Source organism: Solanum stenotomum, chromosome 11, assembly GCF_019186545.1.
Source record: "Solanum stenotomum isolate F172 chromosome 11, ASM1918654v1, whole genome shotgun sequence".
Classification (NCBI taxonomy): Eukaryota; Viridiplantae; Streptophyta; class Magnoliopsida; order Solanales; family Solanaceae; genus Solanum; species Solanum stenotomum.
In genome coordinates this window covers 9,770,427-9,791,752 of record NC_064292.1, presented here as the reverse complement: position 1 = coordinate 9,791,752, position 21,326 = coordinate 9,770,427, and the positions used below count along the sequence as shown (strand labels likewise).

At 34.9% G+C, this 21,326-nt stretch overlaps 2 protein-coding genes across 10 annotated transcripts; one reads left to right on the top strand and one right to left on the bottom strand.

The window, feature by feature from the left end:
* Positions 1 to 305: 305 nt before the first annotated feature.
* Positions 306 to 11,643, top strand: LOC125844289 (GDP-mannose transporter GONST1-like). Of its 9 annotated transcripts, XM_049523562.1 has the most exons (11): positions 306 to 462; positions 1,452 to 1,619; positions 3,042 to 3,136; positions 3,248 to 3,270; positions 3,356 to 3,495; positions 4,657 to 4,786; positions 5,821 to 5,919; positions 9,956 to 10,110; positions 10,962 to 11,078; positions 11,166 to 11,263; positions 11,467 to 11,643. In XM_049523562.1, exons 1-11 carry the CDS (start codon positions 452 to 454, stop codon positions 11,529 to 11,531), a joined length of 1,101 nt encoding a protein of 366 aa, XP_049379519.1. In that variant the 5' UTR covers positions 306 to 451; the 3' UTR covers positions 11,532 to 11,643. The 9 variants fall into 9 exon arrangements, with proteins under 9 accessions (XP_049379519.1, XP_049379517.1, XP_049379518.1 ...); XM_049523560.1 differs by having other exon boundaries at positions 307 to 462; positions 3,042 to 3,270; XM_049523561.1 differs by having other exon boundaries at positions 309 to 462; positions 1,455 to 1,619; positions 3,042 to 3,270.
* Positions 11,644 to 12,098: 455 nt separating this feature from the next.
* Positions 12,099 to 18,611, bottom strand: LOC125845406 (uncharacterized). The gene is made up of 8 exons (XM_049524906.1): positions 18,457 to 18,611; positions 18,280 to 18,347; positions 15,455 to 15,574; positions 14,221 to 14,294; positions 14,088 to 14,145; positions 13,907 to 14,016; positions 13,302 to 13,405; positions 12,099 to 12,434 (listed from the first exon to the last, which is right to left on the bottom strand). The coding sequence occupies exons 1-8, from the start codon at positions 18,522 to 18,524 to the stop codon at positions 12,311 to 12,313; spliced, it is 726 nt and encodes a 241-aa protein (XP_049380863.1). The 5' UTR covers positions 18,525 to 18,611; the 3' UTR covers positions 12,099 to 12,310.
* Between the last annotated feature and the right edge of the window lie 2,715 nt (positions 18,612 to 21,326).

Genomic DNA, 21,326 nt, shown 5'->3' with positions numbered 1-21,326 from the left:
TAAATATAAAAGTAAAATGATAAAAAATTTAATTAATTCTATCTTAATTTTATAAACTAACAAGTATTTTAAGACAACGTAAACAACTTATATGGGACAATCATATTGGGGGTTTTGAAATGTTGACTTTCAAACTTGGCTCTTTTGCCTCTTTCTCAAACATGCCTTTTGCCATACTCCACTTTTCATTGGTATAATACCTAAATGTGACATAACAAACGACATCGTTTAAGATGACACTTCTTCTTAGTCAACAACAGAGATATTTCCTCTCTTGGCCAAATTTTGGTGCCCATTTGGAGATTTAAACAAACAATATATATATTTAAGAGCTCTCTTCTTTTCCAAATAAAGAAATATATGTTGTAAAAAATTTATTAATATTTTAAATCATATGGGTTTAGTTGTTTTATTTTCATACAAATTGAGGAGTTGACAAACCTTTGTTTGGATGAATCCAAGGTAACTGAGTGATTCCTCTGTCTTTGTGTCTTCAGATATATCATGTATGTATATAATTTCATAATGGGTCAATTTTATTTTTCTGTTATTCCTTAAAGATTCTTACTTTCTTGACTTTTTCTTGATTCTTGATTGATAAATGAGAAGACCCGTGTTCTTGTTCTTTCTATCATTGGGTGTGACAAACTATGCAAGAAAGAGTGTATCTTTGTTTCCCCACTAATGATTCAACTTAACCCTGTTGTTTCTTTCTTGGTCTAGCTGTATATTTGAGATGATTGATGCATTATGCATAATATAAGTTGCAAGAAAAAAAGAACAGATTTTGAGAAGGAAAATTAACTGCGACTGTGTGATTTTCTGTCTGTTATATCACTGTTTGTATTGCATCATATTCAGCTGAGGGGAAACAAGGGTAGTACCATTTTGCTTGTTTGAATGTCAAAGAAATTCTTTAGTAAGTTTTTTAGTTTGAGTCTAATTTGTGAAGCAGGAAATAAGGCAACAGAAATTTTTTTGGCTTCATTTTCCTTTAACTTGGTTTGAGTAAGTTGGTTGTTAGAGTTTGAGTATATCTTTGCTGCATCGCTTTCGTGCTAATAAATGGTAGATAGTGTTAATCTTTATGAGGTTAATAGACTGATATTGTACATAGATTGGGGCTAAGCAACCATTTCCTGATTCGAAGTTTAGCATGGACCTTCTTTAATTGTTTTGGCTAATATTTAAGAATGTTATTGGCTGGAATAGTGCACTCTGGGTTCTGTTCAATAATTCTCAGTAGCAAAGGAAGTTAATCTTAGTTCCTTCATGTTAAATCTCACTGAATTTGATTTTAAGTTGCATTATGATATTTATGCTCTAGATCTGCGGTATCCAATATTTTATGCTTCGTGTATGATGAATTCTTATGGTTGATGTCTAAGTTGCAGCTCTCTCTGCTACTTTATTGAAGCTTATAGCTTTAGTCATTTTCTTTTTAATTGAAGAAGTTTACCTGTGGCTGCCTCTCTGGATGCTCCTGATCCAGTTTTGGAAAGGGTTCTTATAGAGGACACTAAAAATAGTAGCCACGGCGGGGAGAGGAACTTCTTAGCTCATCAACCAATTTTGCTGGATCAGGTCTCCAAATCTTTCAGAGGAGAAGTAGTGAGCAGGTGCACTCAACTGATAATCTTCCTTTGTCTACATTTCAATTGTCTTTCATCCTCATCCTTAAAACTTAAAGGGGATTATTTCTTGTTGGTGGAGCTTGTTAATGATCCTTGGTGATAAGTTAATTTCTTGTTGATGGAGCTGTTAATACTGTTTAGTGCTAATAAATTTCATTTCAACTTGGTAGTAATTTAACAGATAAGATAGCTGCTACTTTCTCTAGGTCTCTTGGAGTTTCAACTGATTTTACAACATACCTACTACATGAAGATTTATATTTTTTATATGTTACATGGGCTTCAAATTATGGGAACTATAGTCCTTCTACCTCGTGCCTCACCTTTCAAAGATGGTGTATCTTTTCCTTCTTCCTTGCAGTGGTGGCTGCAAACATTGTTTTCTACTTTGGATACAAGTCTTCATTTTGCATTATGTTCTTGAAATGCTGGATGTAGAATTGGAGCTTTCACTAATATGTTTCCTAGTAACTTCATGTGTATAAATTGCCTAAGGAACTGCATGTCTTAATGTTTGCATTCTGTTCTCTTAGTCTGTTTTTCTTCAATCAATGTTTGGAATTTCAAATGTGTGGAAGCATAATTAAGTAATCAAACGTGTGTTCTCTCTAACAACTTATGCTTTAAGATGAGATGGTCACACACTACAATATGGTATCAGAGTAGACAAGAGATCCTGGATTTGAGTATCCCCATCACCCATTATTATCATAAACAATTTCAACGAACTGGGACCATGAAAAGGGTCCGCAGATGACAGGCGTTTTGAATCATAATTAAGTAATTAAATGTGTGTTCTCTCTAACAGCTTAGGCTTTTAGATGAGATGGTCACACATTAAAAAAAATGTTTTATTCTGTGTTTCTACAGAATGTACATTGCAGTATGTTCTTTTGTGGTTCTAACTGAACTTTTGAATATATGTGTTACCTGCATTGTTGCTTTAAAAGCCATTTCGGTCAGTAACTGAATGCCAAGAGAAATAGTATAATATTTTGCAGGGATTGAAGTGGAAATAAGAGTTGTAGTATCTTTCTTTGCTCTCTTTTTTCTTTTGGTGGAAAGAGGATAGTAGGGAAAAAAACATTTTCATGCTGTTTTAGCTCTCATCGGATCTGCAGATTCTAAGTGGTCCATTCTATGTGATTAAGTATATGTTGTGTCTCTGAATTACAGCTTAATGATGACTAGGTTTTCTCCTTAACTTGAGTTTCCTTTTTGCAGTACTAGGGACTTTATTAGGCAGTTGCCATTGGTTTTATCCGTCTGTTGTTTGTTTTCATGGTCATGTCACTAGTTTTTGACTTAACATGTCTCTAGCAGATCATCTAAAAATAATGGGCATGCCAATGAGAAGAAAATTTAAAAGTTACTGTGTTGATGTTATTTGTTTATGATTGCCTTCAGATCTTTTTCCATGAAGGCTGCAAATAGAAACGATGAAAATTTGGAAAATGGGATGTTGGAGAGAGACATAGAGAAGTCAGTACGCAGCAATAAAGTTGTTACAGTACACAACAAGGCCTTGCTATCTGGAGTCGCTTATTGTATTTCTTCCTGTAGCATGATATTAGTGAACAAGTATGTACTTTCCAGCTATGGCTTTAATGCGGGGATATCATTGATGGTCTATCAGGTACTTCCTAGTCTTTGTTATACTTTTGAGCTTATCAAGGTATAGAGGTAGGGTAATGACAAATAATTGTTGACCCTTTATTCAGAATTTTGTCTCAGTGGTGGTGGTTTCTTCCTTGAGAGTTTTTGGGATAATTACTACGGAACCACTCACTTGGAGGCTAATCAGAGTTTGGTTGCCTGTTAATGTTATATTTGTTGGGATGCTTATAACAAGTATGTTCAGGTAAAAGATACTCCCTCTTCATGTTTGTCGTACCATGAATTTCATTATTTGAATGTGCCTATTGTTTTATTTACTGCTGATTGCAGAAGTCATGCATTGCACCTATTATTGTTGGATGCACAGTTCTCTGAGATCAGTTATTCGGTGTGATCGAGTTCAGCTGGGCCTTTATGCAAGATTATATTTATTGGGAGTAACAGATTTCTGGTTCAAACCTTCATGCAAGTGTTAGTTTTACTACTTCAAATTTTAAGGCCACGCTAGGTGTTCAAATGGTTTCTTTATTTGCGAGACGGTTCTTGATCCAAAATTGAAGGAAATTTTTGTCTAATTTGATGAAATAGAAACAAAATGGAAATGTGAATTCTCTGGAACAAGGTCTAGAATTAGAGGCATATATCTTTAGGGTTAATCTTTGTCTCATTCTTACTTGTTGACCTTGTCTTTTGCTGAGTAAGAAATTCTGAATATAGATTTCTTTCAGTAAATGCTGTTAGGTTCACCTTTTTGGGAATATTTTTAAAAAAAATTCTTTCAGTAAAAGAAGTCATCCTTATCAAACTAGTGAACTTGATTTGTGTAGAAGATTTTTTTAACTCAGTCTAGTGTTCCCTTTTTTCCAAGACATCAAACAATAGAAGAGACTATTTTTTGAGCCACTTAGAGGAATACGCCTGGATTGATGAAATGAAAAGTTGATAGGCTCATCATCACATGATTCTTGGAACTCGACTTGTAGTCAATAACATTTACAATAAAATGTCTCCTTTTTCTTTGGCCTTGGCCTTCCACACAACAATACGGAGCAACTCTTTGGCTCTACCCTGCTGAGTTTACTTTAGATGAAACAAAAGATGCTTATGATGTAGGTAATGATTCATGAACCTTAGAATTTGATTACACTACATGTCAAAAGTAGAAAAGGGTACAAAATAATGAAAATTATATATTAAAAAAAGGTATTTTAGTTTCAAGTACAGCTATTTGTGTTCTTTCTGCTTTACCATTTTCATTGCCAATTTCAGTACTCTGGCATTTTATATCCATACGATTCTGCAGATTAATGAATTTTTTAGCTTAGAATCTGTTTTAGTGTTTAATAGTTAAAGCTGTGATTCTATGACTTGGCTGAATTACTTATAATTGTGTTATATCCTACAGTCTTAAGTACATCAACGTTGCTATGGTCACTGTCCTAAAGAATGTCACTAATGTGATAACTGCTGTTGGTGAGATGTATTTATTCAACAAAACGCACGATAACAAAGTTTGGACTGCACTTTTTCTGATGGTATGATAGTAGCTTAAAAAGAATTTTTCTTCACTGTTTTCTCTTAGTAATATCTATACATTCAATTTGTTCAGCAATTAGAAATAAATAGTAGTAGCTCTGCGCTTTCCACTTGCCCTTGATAGCACCACTGCTACTATCCTGGTATGTTTTTTGGGTGTGAGAGAGAGCAAGATAGCATGCATCAACTTGTCTGCAGTTGGTAAATGACAGTTATTACTCTAGGCTTTACATTATCTTCTTTTCACTTGACATAATACTCTGCTGTTATTTCGTTTTTGTTTTTCTTCTCTGTGTCATTAACACAACAATCTAAAAATAACTAGTACAACAGGATCGGAACTGTCTACTAATTTTTTTTTTCCAAATCTGCATCATATACATTACTTGTTCGTGTGTTAAGCACCGCATAAAGTTCAAGTGAAGTATGTAAATACGAAGTGTTACAGGTCAAGCAAATGCTACTCTATATTGCTTTTGATATTATTGCAGTGATTCTAGCCTCTCTCATCCCTGTGCTCATATAAAGTAATTTGTTAATGATATGTTTCGTTGCTTTGTATTCCAGAACTTACATTAGCATTCTTTTTTACCTTTCTTGTCACAATAAGAGTTTATAGCGCTACTGATTTTTCAGTAGACACTACTCAGAGTATTCGCTAGTAACCTAGTCCTCAGTCAAAGGCATGATGAATTTCATGAGGCGACCAAGTGGTATAAGCTGTATTGAGAGAAAATGCAACATATGATAAGGAATAGTATCATCTTCGTTTTCGAGATTTACTTCTTATAACAGTGGTACTTTCTGGTAACTAGTGATATGAGTAGTTTTGTCATATAATACAAAAGTATTTGGAAGTTGGTCATGAACCCTAAATTCATCTAGTCTTGCATCATTTGACTAAAGTTGCATATACTAGAACTAAATTTGAAATATTGTTCATTTATGAGATGACAGTTGTAGAGATGTTACACTTAAGTTTGTGTTTGCGGATTATTTCACTAGTTACTTACACTTAAGTTGTGTTTTGCAGATTATTTCAGCAGTTACCGGAGGAATTACTGATCTTTCTTTTCATGCCATTGGTTATACATGGCAGATCATTAATTGTTTCTTGACAGCATCATATTCTGTAAGTACATCTTTTTCTCGTTGTGTTTCCTTTTCTGGGTGCTATTTTATCTGGCATTTGTTTCTTCTGGGAATATTATCTTTGTAAAATTCATGATTTTTGTAATAGTTGTCAGACATATGAACTTAAGATAGAAGATATGGCTTAATCATACAACAACATATCCAGTGTAGTCCCACAACTGGGGTTTAGGAAGGATAATGTGTGTGCAGACCTTACCCTTATGTTGGAAGGTATGAACGTTGTTTCCAATAGACCTGCGGCTTGGAGACTACTCAAAACAAAGGATAAAAATGAATAAATTACCTAAACATTTGTCAAAGATGATGACCTTTACCGGCAGTAATAAAGGCGCCAAAATATTCTAATAGAATTGGACATAACCATTGCAGAGTACATATAATACAGTTTTTGTGTGTCCACCATAACATTGACCTAGATCATCAAGAATTAGATCTTGTTTTCCAACTATTTCATTGAGTCAAAAAGTTCTAACCTAATTCCAGTATTATTAGAAGCAAAAAGCTCACCAACATGGGTTGTGGTGCAGTGATGTAAGTGCTCCATCCTTAATCAGAGGTCTCAGATTGGAGCCCTGGGTATGAAGAAAATCTTGTTGGGAGCGTCACCCCTAATGGACCCTGCAATGCACGATCGGATTTAGTCGCAGCTCCAATGTAGGCATTAGACACTGGATGGGAAACAAAAAAATGAAGCAAGTAATGCAAAAGAATTCTAAGGTCTGTTGGGGTTTTAAGCACAAATAAAGCATGGGTTTTAATTAGAAAAGGCACAAAGGGAAAAATAAATACATATATGTTATGAAACATAGACTGTATACTAAAATTAAATAGCAAGAAGAAAGAGAGAGAGTAGTAGTAACTTTCTTCCAATATTCTTGTGTATATTGCATATCAATGTAAGTTATTTATAAGTCTCAAGTAACTTGAGTTATTTATAAGTCTCAAGTAACTTGGAAAGCCAATTTTACTAGGAAAAATTGTGGGAAAAAGTCCTAGTGAAGAAAAAGATACAGGTATCTAGTAATATGCATTGAGAATTGCCTCATTAAAAATCTTACCAGGAACATCCAGTGAGACAAAACATTGGTTAAGGAAAAAAGAGTGCAACACGGATTTACTCCCCCTGATGAAAGCATCACTTAATATCTCGAAGACGAGACGCATTTCAATCTTGTATCTGAACTTCTCAAAGGTTGAAAGCGGCAATGTCTTAGTGAACATATCTGCTAAATTATTACTTGAACGAACTTGTTGAACATCTATATCACCCTTCTTTTGAAGATCATGAGTAAAAAAAAAAAAATTGGTGAAATATGTTTTGTTCAGTCTCCTTTGATGTATTTTCCTCTTAGTTAAGCTATATATGCAACATTGTTTTCATATAATATTGTTGGAGTAGCTCTTTCCAAAGGAAGACCATATGTTCCTCAGATGTGTTGGATTATTGATCTCAACCAAACGTATTTTCAACTGCTTTATGAATGACTATTATCTCTGCATGATTTGAAGTAGCAACTGTAGTTTGTTTTGTTCAATGCCATGATATAGTTGTACCTTCACATATAAATAAATAACATGTCTGAGAGCAGTGTTTATGTGGGTCAAAAATATATCCTATATCTACTTAACCTATTCATCGTGATTCGGACTCTTTTAAATAAAAGAGACCCATATCAATGACCTTATTTTAGACCCATAAAAGAAATTCAGGTATCTAGTAATACGCATTGAGAGCTACCTAGTAAGGTTTTTAATGAGGTAGCTCTCAATGCGTATTACTAGATACCTGAATTTCTTTTCTGCACTAGGACTTTTTCCCCCGAGATTTTTTCTAGTAAGAATTCAACTAGACACACTATCTATTAATGGACATCCAAGGGGGAGTCCATGTCCATATGCACTAGTATTTGGTGGATGTCCATGTCCATTTGCACTAGTTAATTTGGCTTTCCAAGTTACTTGAGACTTGTAAATAACTTACGTTGTATATAGAAATATAAAAAAGAATTTTGGAAGAAGGTTACTACTGCTCTCTCTCTTTCTTCTTGCTACTCCCTTTGTCCCAATTTATGACTTTCTTTTCTTTTTAGTTGGTCCCAAAAAGAATGACATACTTATATATTTAGTAACAATCTAACTTTAAAATATCCATTTTATCCTTAACGAAATGATTTATAGCCACACAAACATCTATGACTTATTTTAGACCACAAATTTCAAACGTCGTTTTTTCTTTCTTAAACTCTGTGTCAAGTCAAACTAACTCACATAACTTGGGACGGAGGGAGTATTTAATTTTAGTATACCATCTATATTTTATAATACGTTATCTGCACGAGGCTTGCTTTAGGGCTTAAGCGCGCCTTTGACAACACTGCCTAGTTCTTAAAATGCCTCAACCATAGCATCGGCCCAGTTCACCGAGAAAGCCCAGTTAAGCGGCTACTGGAAATATAAAATTAGAGATTTTTCTCGTGTTAATAGCTTAAAAGAATTCAGCTCACAGGTGAGACGTGAGAGGGCATGTTGAAGACATTATTGATTTGATAGATCACTGTCCTGAGTGTTGTTTGTAACAAATTCAGCTTCTAATGAAGTAGAACTACATAGTTTAGATTTCACTCATATATCTCAAATTTATATGTGTGGTCCTATCCACCAATGTGATGCTGAAGAGATCTGACAGGAACATATCGGCTTGTAAACTTTAAATGCTGAAAATGTGTTATACAGTTAACCAAATTACCATAAAACCTCATTGTTACCATATAAAAACAAAAAACAAAAAAAACCATCATATACTCTTTATGTATTCTCAATATGAAACTAAATTGATGATACAGTCTTGATCTTGTAATGTCAATTTTGGTTTACACATATCCTACTGGTGAAAACAGTTAAACTTTGCTAACTAGAATGAGCAGGTCCAGCCTTGTAAGAAGAAAAAAAGAAACTTGTTGAAAAAAAAAGAGTGAGGATCCAAGTCTGGTCTTAGAGACTGGTGCTTTTACAGTTAACATGATACAAGCTAGCGTTTATTGCATATCGTCTGAATGATTAATTCATAAACTTGTACGGGAAGATCTAACCTTGACAGTTTGCGACAAACTGCTCAAGTTGCAAACCTAAGTTCCTTATTTGGACAATTCTGAAGTCTTAAGACATCTGCTGAAAGATTTTAGTAAGGATAGTTTAGTATAGTTCTGTTCCCCTGTCAGTGAGAATCAACTTCAAAGCTCCTTAATAGTTATCTTCTATAATATCAGAATTGAGAACTGATTATTATTCTATTCAAGGAAGGAGCGGGTTGCGGAAGTCGTTCATGTGATACACCCATTGAGAAGCCCATTTAAACTTGTACACTCAAGAGCCAAAGCTTGAGCTCAGTTTCTTTATGGTCAAATGCATTATTAACTTATCTCTTTTAAATATATGTAATTACATAAAATAGGTTTGTGGTAATATATTTTGACTATTCAAAATACAATTTTCTTGTTATTCATGTATAAAGATTACTAGTTATTCATATAATAGATTTAGTGTTACAGTCTAGGTAAATTATATTGAATGTTCGCAGCTAAATTCTTAAAATGCATTTATTTGAAAATGTCAATTTCTCTAATAAATATATAACTTGAGCTCAATTGTGACTCGAACTTGAGCTTTGCTGAATTCAAGCCTAGTTAGATTGTGTACTTGTCCCTTATTCCAGTGAGATAGAACTCGGCTATTTAATGTTCCGGTCGAGCTCACAATGTCGAGAATTTGACTTGGCTTGATTTCTTTATAACACCTCCGATTCCTTTTGTCATTAATAATGGGAATAAGCAGCAGTTCTTCCGTATTGAGCTTCATATCCTGTTTTTTTTTTGTTGAGGTTACATTTAATTTGATGTTCTAATTAGTCACTTGAAAATTTCTTCTTTTTGGGTACATCTTCTTCAATATGATGACCTGATTCCCATTCTAATGCTTAATTTTTTAATTTTTATTGTTTTGATCTTCTGGTGCAGTTGACTCTTCGCAGGGTCATGGACACTGCCAAACAAGTGACTAAATCTGGGAACCTTGATGAATTCTCCATGGTCCTGTTAAATAACACGCTTTCACTGCCTTTGGGCATTTTGCTTATATTATTATTCAACGAGGTGGACTACCTTTCTAGAACGTGAGTTTTGGTTTCTTAAAGTAGCAATTGTTTTCCTCAATTTTTTATTTATCTCGTCCGTAAGTGGTTGCCTTTCTCTGACCATACACATTGCATGCCTCATGCCTATTGTTAAAACCTGTAATAGGTAAATGTTGGTGGATTGATTTCTAGTTGAAAGCCAATGTTGGCCTGAATGTTCTTAATCCAACTTTATAAATGTAATTCTATAATGGTTGTTGTAGAAGTTGAAAAAGCATAACTATACCAGTACAGATATAATTGATAACAATTGCTAACTATGTCAAATTTGAATAGGAAGAAGAGAAAGGAGGGAAATTTTCATATTTTGTCAAGTCTCTAGGAGTCATTTTTAATCTTCAGTTTTATATAGTGACAACAATAGCCCCACAGACTCAAAATGTTACAAAATTTAACTGGCTTAATAGTAGATTCTGAAAGGAAGCCTTGGAGCAACGGTAAAGTTGTCTCCATATGACCTATAGGTTATGGATTCGAGTCGTGGAAGTAGTCACTAATTCTTACATTAGGGTACTCTGTCTACATTGCATCCCTTAAAGTCACCGGACCCTGCATATATGTGGGATGTTTTGTACAACGTGCTGCCTTTTTTTCCCACCTAATAGCAGATTTCTCTGCTGCTCTTTACCTGCTGAGCTGTTCCCCAAAAATTACCCAGTTGGGCATAAGCCATCTATCTACCCATATGTATGCAGTGTTAGTTGTGCAATTACTAATTCCTTTGTGCTTCTCTCTTTGAAGATTGTTGTGCAATTGGTTGCTATTTTATCACAAGTGAATACTGTTTCATTGCACATTGAAGATTTTGCTACATGTATCTTTATCTGCAGACCACTGTTACAATTGCCAATATTCTGGTTGGTGACAACCTTTAGTGGGTTGCTGGGCTTAGCAATTAGCTTCACATCCATGTGGTTTCTTCATCAAACAAGTGCAACTACTTATAGGTATGGTTTTTTCATGTGAGTTCATTATTTCATTTTTCTTTGAGTACTCTGATGTAAACATTTCCCTCTTCGATTTTTCTTCAACAGTCTTGTTGGATCACTAAATAAGATACCTCTCTCTGTTGCTGGTATTTTCCTTTTCCATGTTTCAACAAGTCTGGAGAACTCTGCCAGTATATTATTTGGTGAGGGTTTACTCTTCTCTTTACCTTAGTACCTTTCTTAATCAAAGATTACGCTTCAATCCCAAGTAAGTTGGAGTTGGCTATATGAACACTCACTGTCCATATCACTTCATTTAAGCTGTAATCCCCCCCCCNNCCCCCCCCCCCCCCCCTCATTTATCCAGACTTGGGAGTTGAGAAAAAAAGTGTGTTGCATTTTGCAGGGCTGTTGGCTGGAGTATTTTTCGCCCGAGCAAAGATGCAGGATAAATCTCAAACTAGATCTTAAATGTCAAAACTAACACCCTTTCTTTTGTTATGTCTTGTCTTGAATTGTAGAGCTTGTTGTATACTATAAACTATGACATGATCAATCAACTCAAGAGATAGATCAAGATTTTGCATTCATCAAGAACCTGTCTATTTAGATTTTAACCTTTTTACTGTGCATTTTTGTATTTTACTTATTCCAATTGATCATATGATAAGAATGTGTAACCTCTTTTTTTTCTTTTTCTTTTTTTTTTCTTAATCATCTCCTGAATGTGTAACCTCTGAAATCAGCATCACGCAAGTCTTCAAGGAGTTTTAAATAGATAAAGACTGATTACTTCAACTGTGTTTAGATAATTAGGGAGTACAATTTTTTACTGTTAAACATGAAAATGGAAATATGAACAACTGTCTAAATACTCCAAAATAGAGTTTAAAAACAAATCAAAAGAAGAGATATAATTCACAACATCATACTTGATGCAATCCAACAAGTGGGGTCTAAAGAGAGTAACATATACGCAAACGTTACCCTAACCTTTGTGGGGTAGGGAGGTTTTTCCGATAGACAAAAGAAGAGCTATAAAGAGAAAAATGATACATTACAAGATTCTTTGAGGACTTGATGCATATTTTTTGTTTGTCTAGAATGTCAAAAGTATACAGAAAACCAAGTTTTGATGGCAATTAGAGCTTTTTGCGTTGCTCACAGAGTAATATTTTCTCTGTGCTCCTTAAACTGTATAGTTTTCCAATCAAATGGAGCTGAAGAAACTCCATTCTCAATTGCCAACTCTAGTGATTAGTTGTAATCTCAAATATAACTCCTTCAAGGTTCTTGATAATACGTCGAGTCCCAGAAACTTCATTTATCTGCAGACCATGCCGAATTGTTTCATTGATGACCATAGCATCCATGCTGCGTAAGGAATGACCGTTTAGGCACACAGAACAAAAATGCATCAAGAATGAAATGAAAATGACTACAGTTGCAAGAAACATGTCAACAGTTCTCAAGATTAACACTTCTGCTGTCAAGTATGGACACCTAGACGATACACATGCACCATTGCATAGCATTAGTTGAAATAGCAGGAAACATATCTAAATGACCTTCCCAACCTTAGAGTAGTTCAAGATTTGGTCTAGAAACTCATGCGAGATAGGTAGCTAAGTAAAATAATGCAGCAAAGCTATTGATTACAGAATCCTATGAATCAAGCAAAACAAATTCTCTCTATCTCCTGTTCAAGCACAACAAATTTCAGTATCTCCTCCGTCTACAATTCTTTTAATTACAATTATTTGTTTCGTTATCAATGGGATAGAAGATTGTTTGCTGGCTACTTAATATGCATTTTTATTGAGAATGAGAGAATCTATCTAATTAAGCCGGGATGATTTGCTTCATAGAACTAGTTCCTCTTCCAACACATTGGTTAACAACCTGTACAAGACTAGCGATCAACACTTCCTAACAAAGCTATACCATTTCATATGAATTATCTTTTGATACCTGATCATCAAAAGCTAAGAGTGGATTATTACTAATAGAAAAAAGATACTCATTACTTTTTTTCAGATGCTAGTTGAAATTTTGTTGAATAAGATGGGACATACACTAGTATACATTTTCTAGACAATGAGAAGTGAAACTTGCAGCAATAATTTCTTGAATATCATTTCCACATTTGGGAGTTATCCACACATTCAACAAAGTCCTTCAAAATCTTCCAGCCAACACATAATCATGATCAAAATAACCAAGTCAGTGAAGGCCACTTACACTTTTGCTCGTGAAACATAGGCCAAAATAAATTTGCATTTCTTCTGGTCACGATCTCTAAGTAGCTGCTCAACAGTATCAAAAAGCAAAGGAACATTTGCCTGCTGAAAACTTAAAGCTTGTCAAGGGATACACTATTCTTTCTAGACTATGATATCATCCAAATGAGGATAAAGCAACAAAAACTAAGTCTATAATTCAATCATTTGTCAGTTAAGACAATCTAGTTGCTACTAGGTTTCAAATGTAGATCAGTTGATTTGACAACAGGTGTCTTCAGGTGCCAAGACAAGGACAGAGAACCAGAATACTTATCTGACTTTAAAAGACATCCAAGGAGAGAATCATATTCATATCTTATAGGCCTGATGAATTGGAATTTTTTAATATTACTGAAATGAAAGGAGCTAGTTCATTACTGCAAAACATTTCCAGATACATGGCATCCAATCTGAAAGACAATTTCCAACCTCAAAGACTCAAAGAGGAATGGGTTAGTTCATCATAGGCTGGCAATTGGCAATTTGGCATGATGTTGTTAGCTTCAAATTAAGTCAACACATAACAAATAGAGAACCAATTAATGCAGTAGGAGAAAAATCAACTAGGATATAAATGTCAGCTCCAAGAACTAAATCAAATCCTTCTGGGTGCTCCTGTAATATGCAATTCAGCTGATCAGAGCTACCCCATTCCAGTTTCTCAGCTTTTAATTCTGCATCAAAGATAAGTTAATGAGACATGACCTTATGAAAATGGCATTTGATTCCTCAATTGTTCACACACCTGTACAACACATAGAATCATCTGAAGATTCCTGCAGCTTTATGTTTTTCTTCAGAATCTGGAATGAGAGAAATATATTAGAAGGTGAACTTGCAACACATTCCTCCAGCAAAATTCAATTGCTCAACCTTGCCTTGAGAACTTCATCATTATGATCTGTCATCACTACTCCACGACAGAATCTACTGCAGAGTACTCCAGTTATACCTGTAAATAGGATGCAATCAACTAATTTCATCTTAAATAAAATAGAGAAAGAGAAATGATATGGAAAGTAAAATAAAAAGAAGTACACACATGGTTGCCTTGGGAGAGGAACTATACGGTGTTATTAGAAGTTACAATTGTGATAGTTTAGGAACTTAATTCATGTCTCCCGTCAAAAGAGGCCTTTAAGTTAAATAGTCTCTCTTACTAGCTCATTTTCACACTTCAATCTTGTCCTTGGTTTATTGAAGAAGTTCTCCCTCCCAATAGTCTAATCCACATATAAAGGTTTATTCTGAATCAACTTATATAGTAATACCGACTGAAAATATCAAAACATTTGCAAAAATTTGTGGTAATGTTGAACTCAATGAACACCTTAAGACAATTAGGCCCCAGACAGTCTTTAAAGTAGAAGCCAGTTCAAGTAAAGCTTCAGGCTTTGAGTAAAGAAGAGGAAGAGGTCCATCACATTTCACATCAGAATAAAGGGACAAAAGCTATAATGGAGCCAGATCAGTTACCCACTTTATAACTTCAAAAATGTGGCTGAATTTTCTTATATGTGAACATTTCGTCTTCCGTGTATGTTCCTTATCTTTCTCATCAGAATGGAATGATCTTTTTGAGGTTGCATATTTGTCATCGACCAAGTATGTTAATCAAGATCTTAAGCAAGCACCCAATATGATCTTATATGTGAACAATTCCCTTTCTTATATCATTTTGCTATCTTAAACTTCAAAGGAAATAATAGGTGGACATGTAATGCTTCTAGTACTATCAAAGACTATAAGCCATGTCTTTTTCTTCTACTCGTATCTCATTAATTTGGACATGACTTTCATGTGATTTCCTCGAGTTCCCATCTCAGCCAAATAAGTTCACAACAGTTGAGAAAAGAACCATCACTCAAGGTGAAATGTTTCTCTTGGTTGGTGTATAAAGGGGCTTGTCTTACGCAAAGTAACCTTCAAAGAAGTATACAACTTTGCAACAGATGTGTTTTGTGTGAAGGGATGCATGAGGACAACAACCATCTCTTTCTTCATTGTGAATTGAACTCTCAGATTTGGGACTTTGTTTTAATAATGATGACCAAACAGAAGACGACACATAAACATATAAAAATTGATTGTGATTTCAGGAATGATACTAACCAACACCAGAGCCTAGTTCAATGACAGAACATCCTTGAAGCATGTTAGCATTCTGTGTAAGATAATCATTCATCAGCACTGCCCCAGGCCACACCAACTGTCCTGTCAAATCAAAATCAGCTGTTCCACAGATAGTCAGCCTACAGTTATTATATTAGGTAATATTAATGCAAGCATGGGGACATCAAAAATTATTTGAGGAATTAAAAGTAAACAAATCAAACTAAGAAAAGCTTTTGGTAAAATTTGGTTTTGCAGTGCTAGGTAAAATTCTACAAATGGAATGGGAGAGAGCTAACAAACTATTTGCACGCATTCATCAACTACACATCATCATTGGTATATTCAGACTGGATTATATTATATCTGTGACTCTTAATCTTTTGAGAATATCCCCCCACCCCACCCTCACCTCATTAAGAGAAGTGTTTCCTTTTGAGAAAGTTATACTCAGGATTAAGTATTGGGTGAAATATAGATTTGGCTCAGCACGTTCACTTTTTAGCAGATTTTTAGTGCATTTTGAGATATCCACATGAAATACCAGTACACATGTCTTATCTATTTCACATGGATACACTGAGGCAACCAATCCTTGCACCAAATTAAGTTAGCTTCTCAATGTAGTTTTCATTTTCTAAAAAAGGCTTAGGTTTTCTCTTAGTTGAGGTAAGATAGCCCATCCATCCTTGATTTTTCAATGCTCAATTCCTTATCAATCCAAAATCCATCAAGTTGAAGCCAAGAGATCCGGAAAGCTACCTAAATGAAGAGCAACAGCTGAGAAACACATATTATTTGGAGGGCCAGCAGCAATGCAGCCCATTCTCAGAATGATATATTGCCTAGACGCAACCACATATCAGCTATGCTCAAGGTGAAAATCCAATAGGTCAGGTCAGGTATTTGAGGAAGTTTTCAACAGAGCAAAAGGAACACTGAGTTTTCAGATAAACAAGCATAACAGAAACAGAGCTATCCATGAAGCTACTACTTCCTGACTAAAGTACAACAAATCCAACTAACTTTGCTTGCAAAGAAAGAAAAGGATATGGCAACAAATAAACAGCTGTTTCTCATAGTGTCATATAGTTCCAAGGATTCCTAACCTTAATTAACCCATCTTGTTAACTATGGTAGTGCTAGTCCTTATAACACTGGTTTTGATAAGTAGAGGACCCCAATAAGGAAGCAACCCCTACCTATGACAGAAAACATAAAATATTTATTTAAGCATGTGTAATAGATCAACCTGATAATTCTGTATGTCACAATAGAATTAGCATTCTCAATAACTCCCCCTCCCTTCCCCCTTTGTGCCACATAAGCCTTCCTAACCTAGAAAACATTAACATTTGCTCCAGTTCTCTCCATTTTAAGATCTCATATAGTTTAATTTGTTGGAGAGTGTTTGGTAGTCTGTGTAGAGAGAAGAATGAGGATGGTTTTTTGTTGCCCAACAAATGAGAAATGAACCAATGATGATACTTTACTAGATATATCATATTCTTTAAAGAAATCTCTTTTTATTTGAACGTGAGTACAGGTATGTCTCTACTTCCCCTTTTTTTCTTTGCTCAGAAATCATGTGATTCAATATTATAGGCTTGCTAAAGACAGTTAAATAACTGAACTACGTTATCAGAACTCAACTAACCACAACTGTGAGATATTTCAAATTGATGTGGCAAAGAAACAAAAGAAGGGGGGTTAATTAGGTTGAATCAAGTCCTCAACAATAATACAGAAGAGGAACAGAGAGCACCCCACCATCCCTAAGAACATCAATCTTTTTAAAGGATAATCTGTGAGCTCTGTAGGGACAATGATCAACGTTTTCATGACATTAAGTCCAACAAAAACATAAGCACAAGAAACTGACCAAATCGAGCATCACCTAAGGTCTAGAATAATCTCTAAGCATACTCAGTTCTGTAGGATTGAGATGCTAAAAGTAAAGGCCTTCTGCCTAGACATCCCTGAATTGGAAGAACTGATATTGTCGGAAATCTTGTTCACCAGTCTTTGTCATTAAAGTAGAACCTTAAATAATATGTTAAGTTCAATAGACCAAGCTCAGACAATTTCTGCCTATAAAGTAGTATAGAGAGCTCGGTGAACTCAAGCATCAATAGCATGCCTCCGTGCTTAAGGACATTATTGCCCCAACTCTAAGAACCAGAAAGGTCCTCCAAGCCAGCAAGTGCTCAAGATCAAGAAATGCAATGAAAGCATCCTCTCCCTATTACCTACAACCTTCAAATATGTAGATACAAGCAACCTCTACATACAAAGCTTCCTACATATTTCTTTGACAAATACCCAATTACCCTTTGGTGAAATTTCTAGAAACATGAAATCCAAGGTCTACAAAGATTGAAGTTCCAAAATGTCAAAAGCAAAGGAAACACCCATACTAGAAATACAACAAATAAAGATGACGATAAAGAATACAACAACAACATACCCAATGGTTTGGAGGGTAGAGTGTACGCACTCCTTACCACTACCTCTAAAAATGTCACACATTTCTTAATTTTCTACAAAATCCATAAGGAGATACATGACCTGTTTCTTTTATTCAATCTATTATATAATTATACTCACATATTTCAGTAAAAATTGCATTAAAGCACCGTCTTTATCCTCATAAAACAAAGAAGAAAAAAAAAGAAAACTTTTTTGCCATTCCCCCCGTGCTAAGATTGATTCTTATATCATCAGTATACAAGATTGTGAGACAATCCCAAGATCCCACCCCAAACAGCACTAGTTAGTGTTTTCACAAACTACACAAAGTAAAAATTAAAAAAAAAAAGATTTACTTGAAGAAGATTGGAGGCAGTAAAGCTGAAGTACATGAGACCCAAATGTAAAATCTGTAATCTGGTAGCTGCAGAGAGTGAACTAAACTCATTTCAGTATACAACAAAGCACAAACTTGTATGTACATGTACATTTAAAAAAAAAAAAAAAAAAAGAGAGAGAGAGAGATGCCCTACTCGTCATTGATGAAGAAAGATTCGTCTAAGCACACTATATCATCTTCTTCATTTTCTTCTCTACTCATGGTTACTGTCTTCCCTCTTGGCACACAACCGCGCAGTTGCCAAATTCTTTAGAAAGCTCTTTTCACTTAATTTTGTTCTTTTGGGCTATGAACCTTCCCTTTCAATGTTCAATTTGATGGGCTTAGTTTTGAATTTGGGCTAATTTGCAAAAATACCATATTTTAGGAACAAATTAGGAAAAATTACTTGGATGAGTATCTTTTAACAAATAATTATTGATTTTAGCTATACCTTTTATTTATTACCATTTTTAGCAATACTATGTCAAATATGCAATATGTATTAAAAGTGAATTATGTATGCAATATATATGTATTATAATTGTTTTTTAAAATATATTATGCTTGTTTGGTAAGAAATTGACACATTGTATTATAAGTGTATTAAAATATGTGATAAATATATTATTCATCAATAAAACATGTATTCTATGTGAATAATAAATTGTTCTTTGTAATATGTATTAAAATTGTATTTGGTTTGAGAAATAAAATTGAGAAAGAACCTTAATTGAAAATCAATTGTGATTTATGGGGACCTGCTCCTGTCGAATCTTCCCAACATATGAAATATTATGTCATTTTTGTTGATGATCACACGAGATATACATGGATTAATCCACTGAAAAAGAAATCTGAATTTTTTGGGGTCTTTGTAAAATTCCAGAAAATGGTGGAAAAATAATTTTCTAAAGAGATTAAGATTTTTTAGTGTGATGGAGGTGGTGAGTTTATCCAAACAGGCTTTATCAATCATTTGGAAGATTATGACATTGTGAGACATATTTCATGTCCTAACACACCTGAACAAAATGGAGTTGCAGAGAGAAATCATAGGCATATTGTGGAGATTGGCTTAACTCTACTACTTCATGCTAATCTACCTTTGTTTCTATAAGTTGAGGCTTTCCTCATTGCAGTATTCCTAATTAATAAGCTGTCTTCCTCAGTCCTAAAGATGGTGGCTCGATTTGTTACGTTGTATGGGGAACAACCTGATTACAATAGCCTAAAAGTGTTTGGGTGTAAATGTTTTCCATATATCAGGGTAGCAACAAGTTCAGTCCAAAGACTTACTCTTGTGTGTTCATAGCGCATAACAACTTACACAAAGGATATAGATGCTATCATCCACCTACAAGGAGGGTCTACATATCCAGACATGTTGTGTTTGATGAAAATACATTACCCTATGTGTCTCCAAATCAATCTCAGACTAACATTGATGTCTCACCTCACCTTGCTACTTTTGTTGAATCTTTCTCTAAACTGCAGGCACATGATAATCCTGATTCAGGGAAAGTACGGGCTGCTAGTACACACGTTAATGGTGATAATGTTGCTACTACTCATATACTCTTTGATGATGAAAGTACCATTGACCTCTCAGGTGCAGGATCAGCTATTGAGGAACAGGTTGAATGTGATGATCCATACAGTAGTATTGAAGCTCCATCTGCAAATTTTGGATTTGCTAATGGCAGTGAGGAAAAGGTTGCATTTACAGGTCCAGTCAATAATCATCATCAAACTACTTTAGTTGATGTACCTGTTTACCATCAATCTGACAATGTTACACTCTAGTCAACTACTTTGGTTGATGTACCAGTTGAGGCACTTCTTGCACCACAAGGACATCATATAATCACTAGACACAAGGTGAAGGAACATCACTTATCACTTGTTGCTAGCAACAACAAAGACATTCAGAAGGAACCAAATACTATTAAGGAATCACTTAAGTCACCTCATTGGCTTGCAGCAATGCAGGAGGAAACCAATGCTTTACACACTAAATTTGGTTGGCTCAAAATGGGTGTTCAAGACCAAATTAAAAACTGATGAAATAATAGATAGATACAAGGCCAGACTTATGGCCAGGGGATTCTCTCAGCTTGAAAGCATAGACTTTAAAGAAACTTTTAGCCAAGTGGTTAAAGCCCCAACTATTAGAGTAGTTCTATCCATTGCCATCAGCTCAAGGTGGGAAATTCAACAACTCGATGTCAAAAATGCTTTTCTCCATGGGTTTCTACAAGAAGAGGTGTACATGAGTCAACCTCCTGGATTTATTGATCCCAAGTATCCTCAACATATGTGTCTACTTAAAAAGGCATTGCATGGTCTTAAACAAACACCAAGAGCCTGGTTTGATAGGTTTAGCATGCATCTTCTACACCTTGGCTTCATCTGTGGTAAGGCAGATTTTTCATTATTTACATTGCAAGCTCACAAAGGTACCATATTTCTCTTGTTATATGTGCATGATATTATTATTACAGGTAGTAATCCATCGCATGTCTCTGAGTTAGTTCGCCAACTTGGGAGAGAATTTGCCATGAAAGATCTTGGTCCTTTACATGTCTTTCTAGGAGTAGAGGTTAAGTATTTTGATGGGGGTATCCATTTAAGTCAGAGTAAGTACGTTGTTGAGCTGTTGGACAAGACTGCAATGACTTTGGTAAAGGTTGTAGCCACTCATTTGGCTCAAAAGCATGGTTTACATGAAGTTGTGAGAAGCCTGTTTGATGTATCTTTTTACAGAATGATAGTAGGGAGTCTTCAATACTTGACACTCACAAGACCGAATATTACTCATGTTATGAATTTAGCAAGCCAATTTATGCAAAATTCAACAGTGAACATCCTTAAGGGGTGAAAAGGATTCTCAGGTACATCAAAGGTACTCTACACTTTGGACTCAGAATTATTTCATAATCACCATGTAGGTTGTATGGATACTCAAATGCTGATTGGGGAGGTTGTACCACCACTAAGAGATCAACTACAGGCTATAACATC

Coding starts and splice junctions, on each gene's coding strand:
- LOC125844289 (XM_049523560.1), top strand. Junction 1,620..3,041: donor AGAGGAGAAGTAGTGAGCAG/GTGCACTCAACT, acceptor GATTGCCTTCAG/ATCTTTTTCCATGAAGGCTG. Junction 11,079..11,165: donor ACAAGTGCAACTACTTATAG/GTATGGTTTTTT, acceptor TTTCTTCAACAG/TCTTGTTGGATCACTAAATA.
- LOC125845406 (XM_049524906.1), bottom strand. CDS start 18,524: ATGAGTAGAGAAGAAAATGAAGAAGATGATATAGTGTGCTTAGACGAA. Junction 18,348..18,456: donor TCTTTCTTCATCAATGACGA/GTAGGGCATCTC, acceptor CACTCTCTGCAG/CTACCAGATTACAGATTTTA. Junction 14,295..15,454: donor TGAACTAGGCTCTGGTGTTG/GTTAGTATCATT, acceptor TCCTATTTACAG/GTATAACTGGAGTACTCTGC.